This window comes from Neomonachus schauinslandi, chromosome 6, assembly GCF_002201575.2.
Source record: "Neomonachus schauinslandi chromosome 6, ASM220157v2, whole genome shotgun sequence".
Taxonomy (NCBI): domain Eukaryota; kingdom Metazoa; phylum Chordata; class Mammalia; order Carnivora; family Phocidae; genus Neomonachus; species Neomonachus schauinslandi.
The window spans coordinates 110513558-110527790 of NC_058408.1; the positions used below are offsets into that span (position 1 = coordinate 110513558).

Sequence of the window (14233 nt, forward strand, 5' to 3'; positions counted from 1 at the left end):
CTTATCCTGGATCTCACAACTTTCCCTGAATGCTGTGTATTTCACACGATAAAAATTAGAGACTTGTGTTTTAAGGTGAGATGTATGTGATTTTGGATACTTGCTCTGTCACTTCTTAATCATTCAACAAATATTTATTGACCATCTTCATACACTTTCTAGGTGCAAGGACTTCACTGGTGGGCAAAACTTTATAGATCCTGTGCCATGGGATGTTCTTTCTAGCTTATGCTTCCTTGTCTTGAGATCTTTGGAAGGTCACTTAACCTCCACGAGTCTCAGTTTCTCCTCTGCAAAGTGAGGAAATTAATAAATACTTTATAGTGTTTGTAGGAAACTTTGAGGCTATATAAAATAAAGTACCTAACATACAGTAGTTAGGTTAATTCCCTTCCTACACCAACAGACTCTTGAAGAGCAGCAAAGTCTACTTCCCTATTACTTGGGGTACTTCTTGGTGAATATTGACATTCCATGAGCTCCCCTAAGACTCATGATATACATTATATCCTACAAAAGGCCTCAACGAAGAAAATCCGCTTAGTAGTTAGCCAGTGATGGGGAAATGGGTCACCAACTAAGCTGATTACACTCCAGGCTTTCCATCCAAGCCAGATATATTTGTTCAAGTTTCTTGTCTAGCTCTACAATCTGGCTAGATCTCTGGAATTCTTCTCAAGGTAAAAATCAAAACAAAGAGAGTGCAATGAGCACAAAGCTTGTGCTAGACATGATGTGCAGCCTAGCCCCCCTTCAAGGAATGGGTTGATGCTCAGCTGCAAAGATTGCTTGCATGAGATCATGCCCTTCCCAAAGCAACCCATATACAAAAACTGAGGGTGAAGAGGACCCAAGGGCCTAGCTAGTTTGGCCTGATGGGGGGCAACTCTGATCTTACTCCAGAGACTTGCACCAAGATTCTGTCAAGCTAGCTCTATGGAAAAAAAAAAAAGTGATTCCTGCCAAATCTAAGTTGGCCAAGATTTTGTCAAGCTAGCTTTTTGGGAAAAAATGTGATTCAATTCATTGCATCACAACCCACTAGTAAATTTTCCTCACCTCAAAATATAAGGACGTAAAGTGATCTCCATTCCCACAATTTCTTCTCTGTTCATCCTGTGTTATCTTCTTCCAGTGAATCCAGCTGAACCTAACCTTCCATCGGTTTGCTGAAAGCTTGAGAAGAACATCCACTGGCATGTCATCTATGGAATTATGCAGGCCATTTCTGCACTGCTCCTTCTCCTCTCCTGGCCCCTTCATCTTCTGGTTTCCTTATTTGGCATATGGGCACAGGGGTGTAGCTGCATTGCCAATTAAGGCAAGAGACTGGGACAATTAAATCTGGGTTATGTCATTTACTTTGAATAACTAGTGGTTAAGTGGTGTCCCTAAACTCAAGAGATTTAACAACAAGGGGAAGAAGTTTGAGAATATGACACCCTCATCTCCCTGCAGGATGTTTTCAGGAACTTGGCTCTTAGAGTTATTGATAGAGATAGTCGTGGGAGAAGGAGTCACTCTGTTTATGAAACAATTAGATATAAATAGCTTCTGGTGGTGGTTCCCTGGCTAGTTTTAATAGAACCTTAATAAGATGGTTTTCTATCTATTCATTTGGAAAATGCTACCCCAACATTAATAGAGCTTCGGGATGGCTTAGAGAACTAGGTGACATATCAGGAAGCAGACACGCTATCTTTCCTCTTTCTCAAGCTGGTGTTCTTCCTTCACTCCTCCCTCTGCTGTCAACCACATATGAGATGTCTTCCTGGCTACCCATGCTCTGTGACATGCCTGTGATAGACACACAGATGACTACATTCCCAAGCTCTCTTGAAATAGGCAGGCTATGTGACTGATATTCTGGCTAATGAAATGTTAGAGGAAATAATGTTTTAAAAGCCCCTACATGATTCTCTAGTTTCTCTTTCCCCTTGTTACAGCACCTGTTGACATTCCAGGTGGTGGAGTCTTCACCAACCTGGGTCCCTGAGTGAATAAATAGAGCAGAGCCCTCCCTCCAACCACATTTCCCACAGACTCAAGAGACCCTGTAAAAACAGGGTTAAATCTTTCTATGCTAAGCCACCAAAATGTGGTAATTGTTAGTATAGCATAAGCCTAACCTATCCTGACTACAATGCCTTTGCAATTAAATACCATGTTCAAGTACTTTTGAGTTTATTTTTGTCTCTACTGGATTACATGATAGTTAAAGCAAAAATTTCCAGCTCTAAGACCTCTAAACACACTGTTCACTGAGTTCCTTGAATGATAGCCTAATTTCAGTAGCCTAAGTCCACTTTCCAGGATGCAATTTCTGTTACTTGCCTTTTGTACCCTGCAACGTACATGTGTAATTTGAGATAAGTGACATCAGACATACCCCCTGCCTAGGTCAAAAGGAATATAACCATGTTGCAGTCAGAAAAAGACATGATGGAGATGCCACAATTCCAATCAATCTCCAAACAAGGCTTCCAAGGACAGCATGCGGTAAGATCACCATGGTGTAGACTGGACTTCATCACTGGGAGACCAGAAATTATTTTCCCTGGACTCTAAGCAGATTTTCAGGGACCAACTTATACTAACCAGACTCATATACCAAAAGACCAATATATAAACCAGACATCATTTTATTTTTTTACAATGGGAATTGATTTTTTTCTAGTTACATGAGTATTCATGAGCATAAACCAGGATGGTTCTTCTCTACAAGAGCAAACCAAGGAAAAGAGAACACACAAAGGAAGACTGACAGATGGATATTAGGAGGCTGACCATCTTGGGGGTCATTCTATCCAAACCACCAAAGTAGGTCTTAATGAATCATTGAAAAGTTTGAATTCTCTCTCTCTCTTTCTCTCTCTCTCCCTCACACACACACATTCAAGTGATATTGGATAAATACTAACAAATTCTTACTTTCAAGTTCCTGAATTTTCCTCAAACAAGGTTTAATAAAACTGGATGTTAGTTGCCTTTGGGCCAATAATTTCTCAATCTTGAGTGGCTCAGCCAATCACTTAGAGGAAATATTTTCACCATTTCAATAGGTGGTTGATTTCACCTATTGCACTTATATTTGTTCTAATTTAGGGAGTGCCTGTCAGTCTCAAATATCAAACAATCAGACTTGAGTCTTGGGTCTCAACAGCAGAAATACCTTGATAAATCTGCATCATGGGTTGGAAAACTACAGCCTGGGAGCCAAACCTGGCCTGCCACCTGTTTTTGTAGATCACATTTTATTGGAATACAGCCATGCCCATTAAATTACATATTGTCTGCAGCTGCTTTCACATTCCATCAGAGGAGTTGAGTAGTAGTCACAGAGCCTAAACTATTTACTGATTTTCTCTACAAAATATATGTTTGTTGACCCATGATGTAGACAGTGGTTTTGTCATCTTCCAACCAAATAATTTCTCTTACCAATGGCTATGGCCCATAAGTTATAGTCAGATGTACCCTCCAGGTGAAGGGCAGAAAATATCCGTATATGGAAATTCCATGCTCATCTGGACTGGTGGACTTATAGTTCTTATGGTTTTCAATGACTTGGAAAAATCCATTTCCATAGTGAACCTGCTGTAGATTACACTGCAGAGACAACACTGAATAAAGAACCTCAGCCTGGCAGAAAGTTATCATAGACTTAGACCCTCCAAGAAAAATCAATCAGTACTTTCTATAAATTATTCAACTCATCGGGCTTCAGTTTTTTCATCTGTAAAATCAAGTGGCTCAGCCTCCATGATGGGTTGTTATAAAGATCAAATGAGAGAAAACAGGAAAATATGTTGTAAGGTCATATGTTGCAAGGTCTTTTGTAAATATGAGAGGGAGTACAGTAGCTTTAGAAATCACTGCATTGGGGCACCTGGGTGGCTCAGTCAGTTGAGCGTCTGACTCTTGGTTTCGGTTCAGGTCATGATCTCAGGGTCCTGGGATTGAGCCCCAAGTCGGGCTCTGCACTCAGAACAGAGTCTGCTTGTCCCTTTCCCTCTGCTCCTCCCCCTGCTCGCTTTCTCTCTCTCTCTCCCTCTTCTCTCTCTCTCATAAATAAATAAAATCTTCAAGAAAAAAAAATCACCCCATCACACTGTTTCATATCTGGCAAAGGTTAAACACAATATGGGGCCTCTTAGTTGATACCAGCAAAATAGTTGCCTTGGATCACTTGCTGTCCCCAGATTTCTGCAGTTGTTATCTAAAGGCCTTGGTACCAAACACCCTGGATGCTCCCCTTGTTAGAGCCCAGTCCTGCAGACAAGACACAACATTGACCCTTTTGCTGGGAACATTCACCTGCACTTGTGCGCAGAGACAATATCTCAGCACTTTCCCAGTTTTAAGCAAACTGAACAGGAATCCCACTTTAAAATGGCTTCTCAAATAACTGGGAAGGCCCTGAGACACCCTCAGGAACCCAGGTAAGTTTCAGTCAAATAACAAAGGCTGCTACATGGGGACAGAGGTGAGCTGTATGCCCCACAGCATTGAATGTCCTGTGCCACCCACCATGAAGGATCTCTCAGACTCAGATTCCTTCAGCCTGACATTCTGAGAGTAAATGAGCAGGAGTCTCTTTGGCATCATCCAAACCTCTAGAATTTATTGAAAATCAAATGATTATGTAGGCAGAATGGCACTCAGAGAAAAAATGTTGGAATCCCTAAGCGTATACAGTGAGAGCACAGCGTGTGTTTCTGCGTGTATATGACTGTACAGATGTGGCTAAAACATAAAGAGGTTGCGTGTGTGAGTGTCTACAAGCCAGCATAAATGGAATCCAGATGCCAGAGAGAGGAGTGGTAAGGACTGTCAACTCTGGAACCAATTCCTGGTCCAGATTCCAGAGCTACTGTGGACAATGTAGTAGGATCAGACCACTGCTCGGCACACTATTTCCTGCCCCGCCATCACCTCCCTGGGGGAGCTGTCCTTGTCTGCTCTGTGAAAGTTGGCTTTGGCCATGGGACTTGCTTTGGCAGATAAGATAGGGGCGGCAATGGCAGTGTGCCAGTTCTAAAGCCGAGAACTTAAGAGACGTCGCTTATTTTTGCTCATTCCTCTGGTATCATCCGACCCCTCCAAGAAAGAAGTCTGTCCCAAGTAACCACTGACCCTCCATCCTGGGCCTCAAATAGAACTCATGGAGCAGAGCCACCCCGGTCAACCCGCAGACCTGTCATTGTGTGAAAATAAGGGCTTGTTGCTGTATACCACTGAGATCTGGCTGTAATTTGTTATACAGAAAAAACTGACAGATACAGGCAAGTTGGTTAGTCCCCCCGTTTCTTCTCCAGGAAAATGGGGAGAACACGTAGGGCCTGCTGCGAAGGGCTGCGATGAGAATGGATTAAGCTAATGTACATAAAGCACTTGGAACACTTCCCGGCACACCGTAAGTGCTTAGTCAGTTAGCAGTCGTGGCTGCGTGTAAATGTATGAGGAATCAGGTACCCGAGCCGGCAAGAGTGGGTGAGTGTGGACTCGGGTGTCCGGGTAAGCAGGTGGGAGGAGAAGAGGGAGAGGGGACGGCAGCAGGTGTGCGGGCATCTGGAGGGAGCGCCCCCCTCAGCAGAAGTATTCATTGATCCGCCGGCACCCCCTGGCGCCCAGGACCTGAGAGTCGGTGCTGGACCAGGCCGAGAGGAGCCTGTCGGCCTCACTGAGGCTGTGCTGGGACAGCTCCTCGGAGCCGTCCTCGCTGTGGCCCAGCCTCTCCAGGTTGACGTAGGCACCCGCGGCCTCGGCAGAGCCCCCCGTGGGGCACTTGGTGCAGCGCCGCTGCAGAGCCCCGCAGCACACGAGCAGGGTGAGGGGCAGGGCGATGACGACAGCCACACTGATCACCACCACGTTGATGAGCCGCTGGGTGGCCTCGGCGTCTACCACCTCGTCCGTGGAGAAAATGACACACTGCTCCTTCTGGGGCACCAGGTCCCGCACACAGACACATGCCACGTACTTGGTCTTGGGCACCAGCCCATGGATGGTGACGCTGGTCTTCCCAGGCGGCACAACCACCCGCCGCATGCTGCGCTGCCCAAAGACCGCATAGAGGACACTGAAGGTGGTCGTGTTGCCTGCCTGGGGGGTCTTCCACACCAAGGTCACGCTCTCGTAAGTGTCTCCCACCACCTTGAGAGACCTCACCATTCGGGCCTCCTGGCGTCCTGCCTGCCCACTTGAGCGCCCTCCTGGGATCCCCATCTGTAAGTGCTGGAGGGTCAGCTCCCCCTTCATGTTGGGCACAGGGGACCTGGTGGCCAGGACAGCAGGTCTGGGGATGTCAGGGACATGCCTGGCCACCATCTTGTTGTACGCAGCAGCTTCTGCCCCCTCACCAGTACTTGTCCACAGTGCCCCTGGGCTCCCACTCCGTTCCGTGGAAGCCTGAGGTTCAGTGATGGCCAGGGAGATGACAGTCTCAGAGACTCCCAGGAAGTTCTTGGCCTGGCAGATGTAGTCTCCAGAGTCAGGGGGGGACAGAGCAGGCAGGCCCAGCAGCGTCCAGCTCGTGCCATCGCTGGAGACTTCCTGGTGCACTGCAGGGAAAGAGGCATAAGTGGGAAAATGAATGGGCTCATCGGCCCCTAGCTTCCTGCCAGGGCCAAGTTCACAGCCCTTGGACTGTGCATACTCTTGTGTACGCAGCAGACCTTGTCATCCCAAGAAAACACTGAGAGTCATTCAACTGTTCTTAGACTAGCCAAGGGGATCAAGATCACCGGGGCTCAAAGTGGGGAGACCTAGGTTCAGGCCAAGTCTAAAGATGATCTGCCTTCTAAATCTGAGGTGGTCAAGCAATATTCTTCAGGACCCTGGAGTCCTACAGAACGGACTCCTCGGGGCAGCAGACAGCGCTTGGGGGGCGGGGTGGGGGTTTAGGTGCATCAGGTGAACATGAGGCAGAGGCCCAGATGGAAGTTCATGACCACCCTGTCCAGACCCACTGCCACCTCAATCCCAGCATTTTCAACTCTGTTTTACATAATGGAGATCCTGATCCAGTTTTGTTTGTGAGTTGATTTCAAACTCAGTCTTAGAGCAACACTTGCCAACCTAATTGAAGGAGACGCCGAAGAAAGTAACGAGAGACATGAGGTTTTCTGGTCAGGCGCTAAGAAATGATTGCTCCTCAACCCGCTTTCTGCCCATAGGTGGGCCGTGACTCCTGCAAATCCCACCAACCCGGGCCAGAGATGAACCATCTCTGTCTACACAGCAAAGGACCACAGGCTCTGCACTGTAAGCCAAGCATTTAGCCTCTCAAAGTCTGTTTACTTACAAAACAAGAAGGATAATCAGGTTGTTCTTTAAAGTTCAATGACACTGTGTGCCTAATATACTTAACACATGAGGAGCTCAAGTGATGGTAACTCATATGGTTAATTACTCCTCGTGATACTGGCTTAACAATTACAACTTGGACACTTACTCTAAATACTAAATATACTAAGAGTATCTTCCACCAAAATGGCAGCATCTTGTTCCTCCCAGGGTGGGCCCGGATAGAGTGGCTCCTGGAACATGTAGGACAGGTTGAGAGCCACTGTCCCCCGACCTCCCCCGACTCAACCTGCCCAGTCCCTGTGGCTCACACACCTGTGCCGTTGAGTGGGTGCCCGTTGGCTCTCCTCCAGCTCATCTCTGGCCCAGGGATGCCAGTGGCCCCACAACGTAGCAACACCGCACTGCCCAGCGGAGACCTGACGCTGGTCACCCCTGGGCGGAGCTCGGGACTCTGGCACTTCCTCAGTTCCAGCTGGCCGAAGTCCACTCCGGCCAGGCTGCGTGGGCTGGCGCACTTTAGCCTGGCCTCTATGAAGGCCAGATGTGGGGCCCAGCCTTCCAGGAAAAGGGCCAGGTCATAGAGGCGGCAGTCGCAGGCCCAGGGGTTATCCTGCAGCCCTGCAGGGGAGAAAAGGGAGGCAAGCGGTGAGCACTCGATATTCAGCTCCCCATGGCCAGCTCCTCTTCCCCCTCAGGGAGGACAAGGCATGTCCTGAGCTCAGAGTCAGCAGAACTGGCCTTCAGTTCGAGCTCTTTGCCTCGCTAGTTGTGGAACTTTAGGCTGGTTCTTAATCTTGAATGATAGCAGTACTTCCCTTTCAGAGCTGCTATAAGCATCAATAAAGATAAATCACACTAAGCATTTGGGTCAGCCATGCAGCATGCTGACAAAATCGGCAATTCCTGCTGCCATTCTTGGACTGATCCTTTCAGGCTACTGGTCAGGCAGTGAGTTTCAGCAATACCTGCCATATGCCAAAATCCATTTCTCAAACTGTTTCATGACCCCTGACCCTTGACCTCTGTCCTCCCAGCTTATGTGACACTTTCAGCATCACCCCAGCAATGAGGGTGACTGTTCTGGGCCATGGTCCCTTTGGCACAAGCTCAAAAGGGGAGGAGTGAGGAGGCCAGGAAATCAAATCCTATGTCATATCCAGCCCTCTTTACTTTAAAATTGAACTTCTTTATAGAGATGAAAGTAGGTCACTGTACCCACCCTGCCCAAGAACCTTCTACAGATAGGGGGCTATCATGTGTCCTCACTTCTACGACACAATTCCTTTTTATATGTTTCCATTTCTGAAATATGAAATGAATGCATTTAATGTGGTGTCTTTTTATCCTCCAAAGACTGTTATTAAATTCAATAGTATGTCTGAGAATCAATGGCTTATGATTTATTTACATACATATATTTGATACAGTTGGAAGGGGAAATGTCAAGGGTTGGGGTTGGGGGGTTAGATTCATCTGCTTGTACATCCATGACTCTCAGGTCCTTCTGAACACTAGCTGGGAGGATGCCAGCTCCTTTCCCCACCCATCCTCAACCCATCCCTCTGGTAGCTACCCTGTGTCACTGATTAAATGCATTTAATGATACATCTGCACCCCAAGAATCATCACTGCCCCGTTGTGGTGGTGAGCTAGCTGGCTTTCACCTGTTGTAACAGAGTCCCCAAAGAATTAATGCAAACAGCAAAGTGAAATGACAGGGAAAGGTTTACCCCTTAAACCGGCAAAAATTAAACGTTCCAACCCTTTTCATTATTAGCCTCATGAGGGAAGAGATTTTCATCTATCTTCTTTTCTGCTCTATCCCCAGCACCTAGAACTAAGACCCCACATTGATAGGCAATATACTTTCAGAGTGAGAACACCTGCATGGGTGGTCTCATGGACTACTGATGGGTTGTGAGAACTGGCCCAGCCACTTGGAGACTATCAGACTGATATCAAAATGTCTAATGTGCACACTCCATTACCTAGGATTCCCCTTTTCAGTTCCTATCCTAGAGAAACATTTGTCTGCGTGCACAAGGATGCATTTTCAAGAATGTTCTCTGTGTCATCATAAGTGTTAGTAAAATAATGGAAACAATCTAAAGGTCCATTGAAGGGAGAATGGCTAAATTAACTGTAGTATAACTCTACTATGGAAAATTATGCAGTTTACAAAAAATGAAATTGATCCATTTGCAGTAACTTAGATCTCCAAGACATATTTTTGAGTGAAAAAGTTAGTGCTGGTTAATATACACAATATGCTCTATACAATATGAAATTTTATGCAAAACACAGGCAGAATTTCTATGTGCATATATATATGCATGTAAATGCATTCTAAAAGATAGGGAACATGCAAATAAACATAACAGTAGCTACCTGTTAGAAGGGGGAGTAGGAATTAGAATCAGAAGAAGGAGCAAAAGAGTCTTTAGCTTTTTCTGTAAAGCATATATATATTTTAAAGGGCATTTAGTTAAATTTTATTTTCAAATAACCAGTTTTTTCCATGTAAATAGTATCCTATACACTATCCCTTATCAGATGAGAAAGTCTGCAGGGTGGATGGAGCTGAAATGGGGCTTGCTGTTCCCTGCCCTGCTTCCAGGCAGTAAGACCTCTAAATATTCCCTCCTCCTGAGATTCTCCTGGGCCTTAGGGCAGGAGCTGCCCCAAACCATTCTAAGATTGCTCCAGCCCCTGGTACTGAACCCCCATGAGCCAAGGCTCCAGGCACATCCTGCTAGGAGGTCTCTCTTCTACTACTACCCATCCACTCCCTACCACCCACCCTCTGCCACCATCCCCTCATAGGACAGAGGAAAGAGAACCAGTCTATCTGACATGAGCCTTAGGCCCAAACCACTACTTACTAACCCCTAGACTGTGTCTGCCACATGTACCTACCGTGAGCTAAGGGCTGTCTTTTTACCCACAACTCCAACCTTTTGAGATAGATATTATTATCATTCTCTCTTTACAGAAGGGAACCAAGGCACAGAGAAGCTAAGCAATTTCCCCAGGGACACACAGCTAGTAAGAGGCAGCACCGGGATTTGAACTGGCAGCAGCTTGAGCTCCAAAGCGGCCAGTGTGTGCCTCTCACCCAATCTTCACTCGAACCCCCAAGGCAGGCGTGATTTCTATTTTTCAGGTAAGGAACAGAGACTCAGAGAGGCTTAATAATTTGCCTAAGACTCCCCGCCCCCCTCCCCGCCCCGAAGCTCCCCAAGGTGGCTCCAAGTGAAGGATGCCGCCCCTTACCTAGCACCAGCCTGGTGCGGTGGCCGGGAAGGAAGGGCCCGGTCTGCAGGTGAGCCCAGGTGGCCAGCAGCTCCTGCGGGAGCCTCATCAGCTGGTTGTTGGAGAGGTCGAGGAAGGTGAGGTTCCCCAGGAAGCGCGCGGCCTCGGGCGGCACGGCGGAGAGCCGGTTGGCCTGCAGGTCCAGCAGCCGCAGCTGGGGGGCGTCCTTGAGCGCCGCCCAGGGGAAGGCGGCCAGGCGGTTCCCGGGCAGGCGCAGCTCGCGCAGGCGGCGCAGGCCCCGCAGCATCAGGGCGCTGAGCTCGCTGAGCGCGTTGTAGGGCAGCCACAGCTGCTCCAGGCGGCTGAGCGGCCTGAAGGCCTCCCCGGGCACCCTGCGAATGGCCGTCCGCTCCAGGCGCAGTCTGGAGGTGTCCGGAGGGACGGACGCGGGGGGCAGGGTCATGTCCGGGTCGCTGCACACCACCGTCCTGGTCACAGAAATGGGGGACATTGGAGCCAAGGTCCTGTCGGGTCCGAAATCCTCCCCCGCTCCCTCCCGGACTTCCCTTCACGAGGCCTCCTGGTCTGCACGGAACACCGAACCCCGGAACCCAGGCTCCGAGCTGCGGTGGGCTCTGGACATGGGCCGGGAACAAGCAGCCTCCTGATTTCCCTTCGCGGGCGGGTGGGGGACGGTTCTTGCTTTCAGACCCTTGCACGGAGGTCCCAGAGGGCCCTCTGGTGTCTTCACTGGCCTGAAGGACTCAAGCTTAAACTGTTATCTCCCATTACAGCGCACACTGCCTGCTGTGCACTAAGAATGAATAGTGTTCATAAATCCTGAGATCATTTTGTGCATTGCAGCACGGCACATAGGTGTTAAAAGTGTTCCTTTGTTAAATTAAACCTCAGTTTTGGTGACTGCTTTGGCTTATCTTCATTAAAAATATATAAATATAAATATATATATTTATCTCAGCGGGCGTCAGAAATGGAAGCCAAACACTGGGTACCTCAGGACTCCCCTGACTCAGAGACCAGAGATGATTAAAGCGTTTAAGAGCTAGGACTTTGCGCCCCGCAGTTGGATTCACATCTGGGCTCTCTGTTTGCTGGCTATGTGTCCTTGAGTATATTACATAACTTCTATTTCCTCAGTTTCCAATAATAGACTCCACCTCACAGGGTGGTTTTGGGGGTTAAATGAGGTCATGTTGTGTACCCGCTCTGCCTATCTGTCACTGGTAGGAGTGCAATGCTATTTATTGACCATTATCACAAATTTTGGTATTCCAGCACTGCAAGCTCCTTGCAATGATCCCTCAGCCCAGACAGGAACTTCCTAAACCTTGTTCTATTAAGCACTGGGTTTTAAGACCAGGTCTGTCACTGATGCTGTGTGACTTCGAGCCCTGTGCTTTCTGTTGGAGGTAGGGGCAGGAGAGGCTCTTCATCATCACCAGGTGATGGTCACACTGTCCATCACCATGGGCTATCTCCTGGCCCGCTCAGGGCTCAGCCCTGGCTTTCCTTGGGGAGAGGATCCTTACGTCTGCTGATCCATATGAGTTAGAGCATCAGAGACTTAGGTCAAGAATGGAGTTCTTCTTGTTTTTCAGACCACATGGGGTATCCTTTCTTGGGGGTGCCTCTCCATTCTCTCCATCCCCTCGCACCCAGTCAACACAACACCCATTGCCAGGATCATTGTAAGAGTCACACTGATAACTTGCTGCCCTGATCAGAAGACGAGGGGAGAAAGGGAGAATGCAATGCCAAAATGTTGAAAAGATGGTAGGAAAGGCCCTGAGCCGGGAGCTAAAATCCCTGAGCAAGTCAGGAAATGCAGTGGTCATTAGTGGATAAGTTGAAGCTGTCAGGAAAAAGATGGTGTAAAGACTGCCAGAGAGAAAAGGGAGAGTGAGCCATGGTGGAAGAGCGAGGGTCCACAAATCACAGTGGCTTTGGAACATCCCACGAAAGGGGAGGAGGAGAGGATGGAGATGCCCTCGGGGTTCAGGTGGGGCTTGGAGAAGTGAAAGAAAAGGCTGAGGATGGAGGGGTGCTTGCTTGCATGGAATGGGCACTCCTGGGCTTTCAGAGAGCCCATAGAAATGGGTTGAGGCCCGATGGACTCTGAAAAACAAACAGGGTTCTAGAGGGGAGGGGGGTGGGAGGATGGGTTAGCCTGGTGGTGGGTATTGAGGAGGGCACGTTCTGCATGGAGCACTGGGTGTTATGCACAAACAATGAATCATGGAACACTTCATCTAAAACTAATGATGTAATGTATGGGGATTAACATAGGAATAAAAAAAAAAAAAAGAAATGGGTTGAGGCCAAGGCTCCTGGGGGCTGGGCCAGAGGAGCCCCAAAGTGGGGAAAGCATGAGGAGGCAGGTGGCCGCATTATGGGTGGGGTGGTAAGAAATACCTGGGACGTGATTGTGTACCCCCAGGAGCTGAGGCAAGAGAATGGAAGAGGCCTGGGAGAAAAGGGGCTGGGGAGATATAGGGAGGATGGTGGAATGGGAGGAAGAAAGGAAGGAGAGGAAAAGAAAGAGGGAAGGGGGAGACCTCCCCTGCCCTTCAGAGGGTTCCTCGCCACCAGGATCATGGAAGATAACTCAGGACGGATTTCTTGGAGTGGGCACTCTTGTGCCCCACCCCCGCCCCCATGTGTAAAGGGACTTGGTACTTCCCACGCCCTGCTGGCTGCAGGACAATGCAGAGCAGACCAGCCCCCTAGGGCACCGGGTCTCAAGGGCCCAGAAGATGGAGGTCTCACCCAGCCATATTCTGGGGGCCCAGCATCCAGCCCTCCCAACCCAGCCTAGCTGCTACAGAGACGGGGGGGGCTACCGATCCCACACACCTGGTGCCGTACCTGGCCTTGCTGCCATCACCCAGGATGTGGAGGCTGCAGCTGCATTGAGAGGGGCAGGAGCCCTGGGCTTGGGGGTGCCCCCAGAGGGCCAGGAGCCAGAGCATGCCCACTGCCGCCCTCATGGCTCCTGGCTCCTCTGTAACCCGGACAGGGGCCTGTCCCTGGACTGCTCTGTCGTCCCAGCCCAGGAAGCCCAACAGCTGCCCACTGGCTCATCAGCCCCCCCCACACACAACCCCTCCCGAGGCCATCGGATAAACAGGGACAGGCTGGGGATTAGGGAGGGGAGCCCTGGGCACAGCACTCAGCGGCTTATTGCTCCTGGAATCACCCAGTCCTGGAGGGTGGGGGATCCTCTCTGGTGGCAATGGCCCCCGGCCCAGAGACGCCAGGGAGTGGCAAGGTGGGGCAGGTGGGCAGCCACCCAGGGGCAAGTGGCTCATGGACTGGCCAGCTTGGCTGTCCACCTGCAAAGTCGCCCCATGTCAGAGAGGCTGTGGGCTACACAGACCGTGCCAGGTGCCTGGGCTCACAAGATGAAGACAGACCTGGCCTATGATAAGGGCCACTGGAAATTCTCTCCTGTGAGTTTTATTGGGAGAAAGAAATGAGATGAAGGTGATAAAGACATTAGAAACAGCCAAGCTCAAGGGTCAGGGTTCAAATCCCAGGGTTCAAATTCAGAGATCTGGGGGACACCACAGAGGTGTGTTCCATGGACTCATGAACTTTCCCACTCTGCCAAGCAAGCAGCTGCCTCCCTGAATGTCCCCTGGACATCCAG

General features: G+C 49.1%; 1 protein-coding gene across 1 annotated transcript; it reads right to left on the reverse strand.

Moving 5' to 3' along the window:
- Positions 1 to 5589: 5589 nt before the first annotated feature.
- LRIT1 (leucine rich repeat, Ig-like and transmembrane domains 1) lies at positions 5590 to 13571 on the reverse strand. Its single transcript, XM_021700112.1, has 4 exons — positions 13450 to 13571; positions 10585 to 11051; positions 7624 to 7929; positions 5590 to 6563 (listed from the first exon to the last, which is right to left on the reverse strand). The coding sequence occupies exons 1-4, from the start codon at positions 13569 to 13571 to the stop codon at positions 5590 to 5592; spliced, it is 1869 nt and encodes a 622-aa protein (XP_021555787.1).
- Positions 13572 to 14233: the final 662 nt, after the last annotated feature.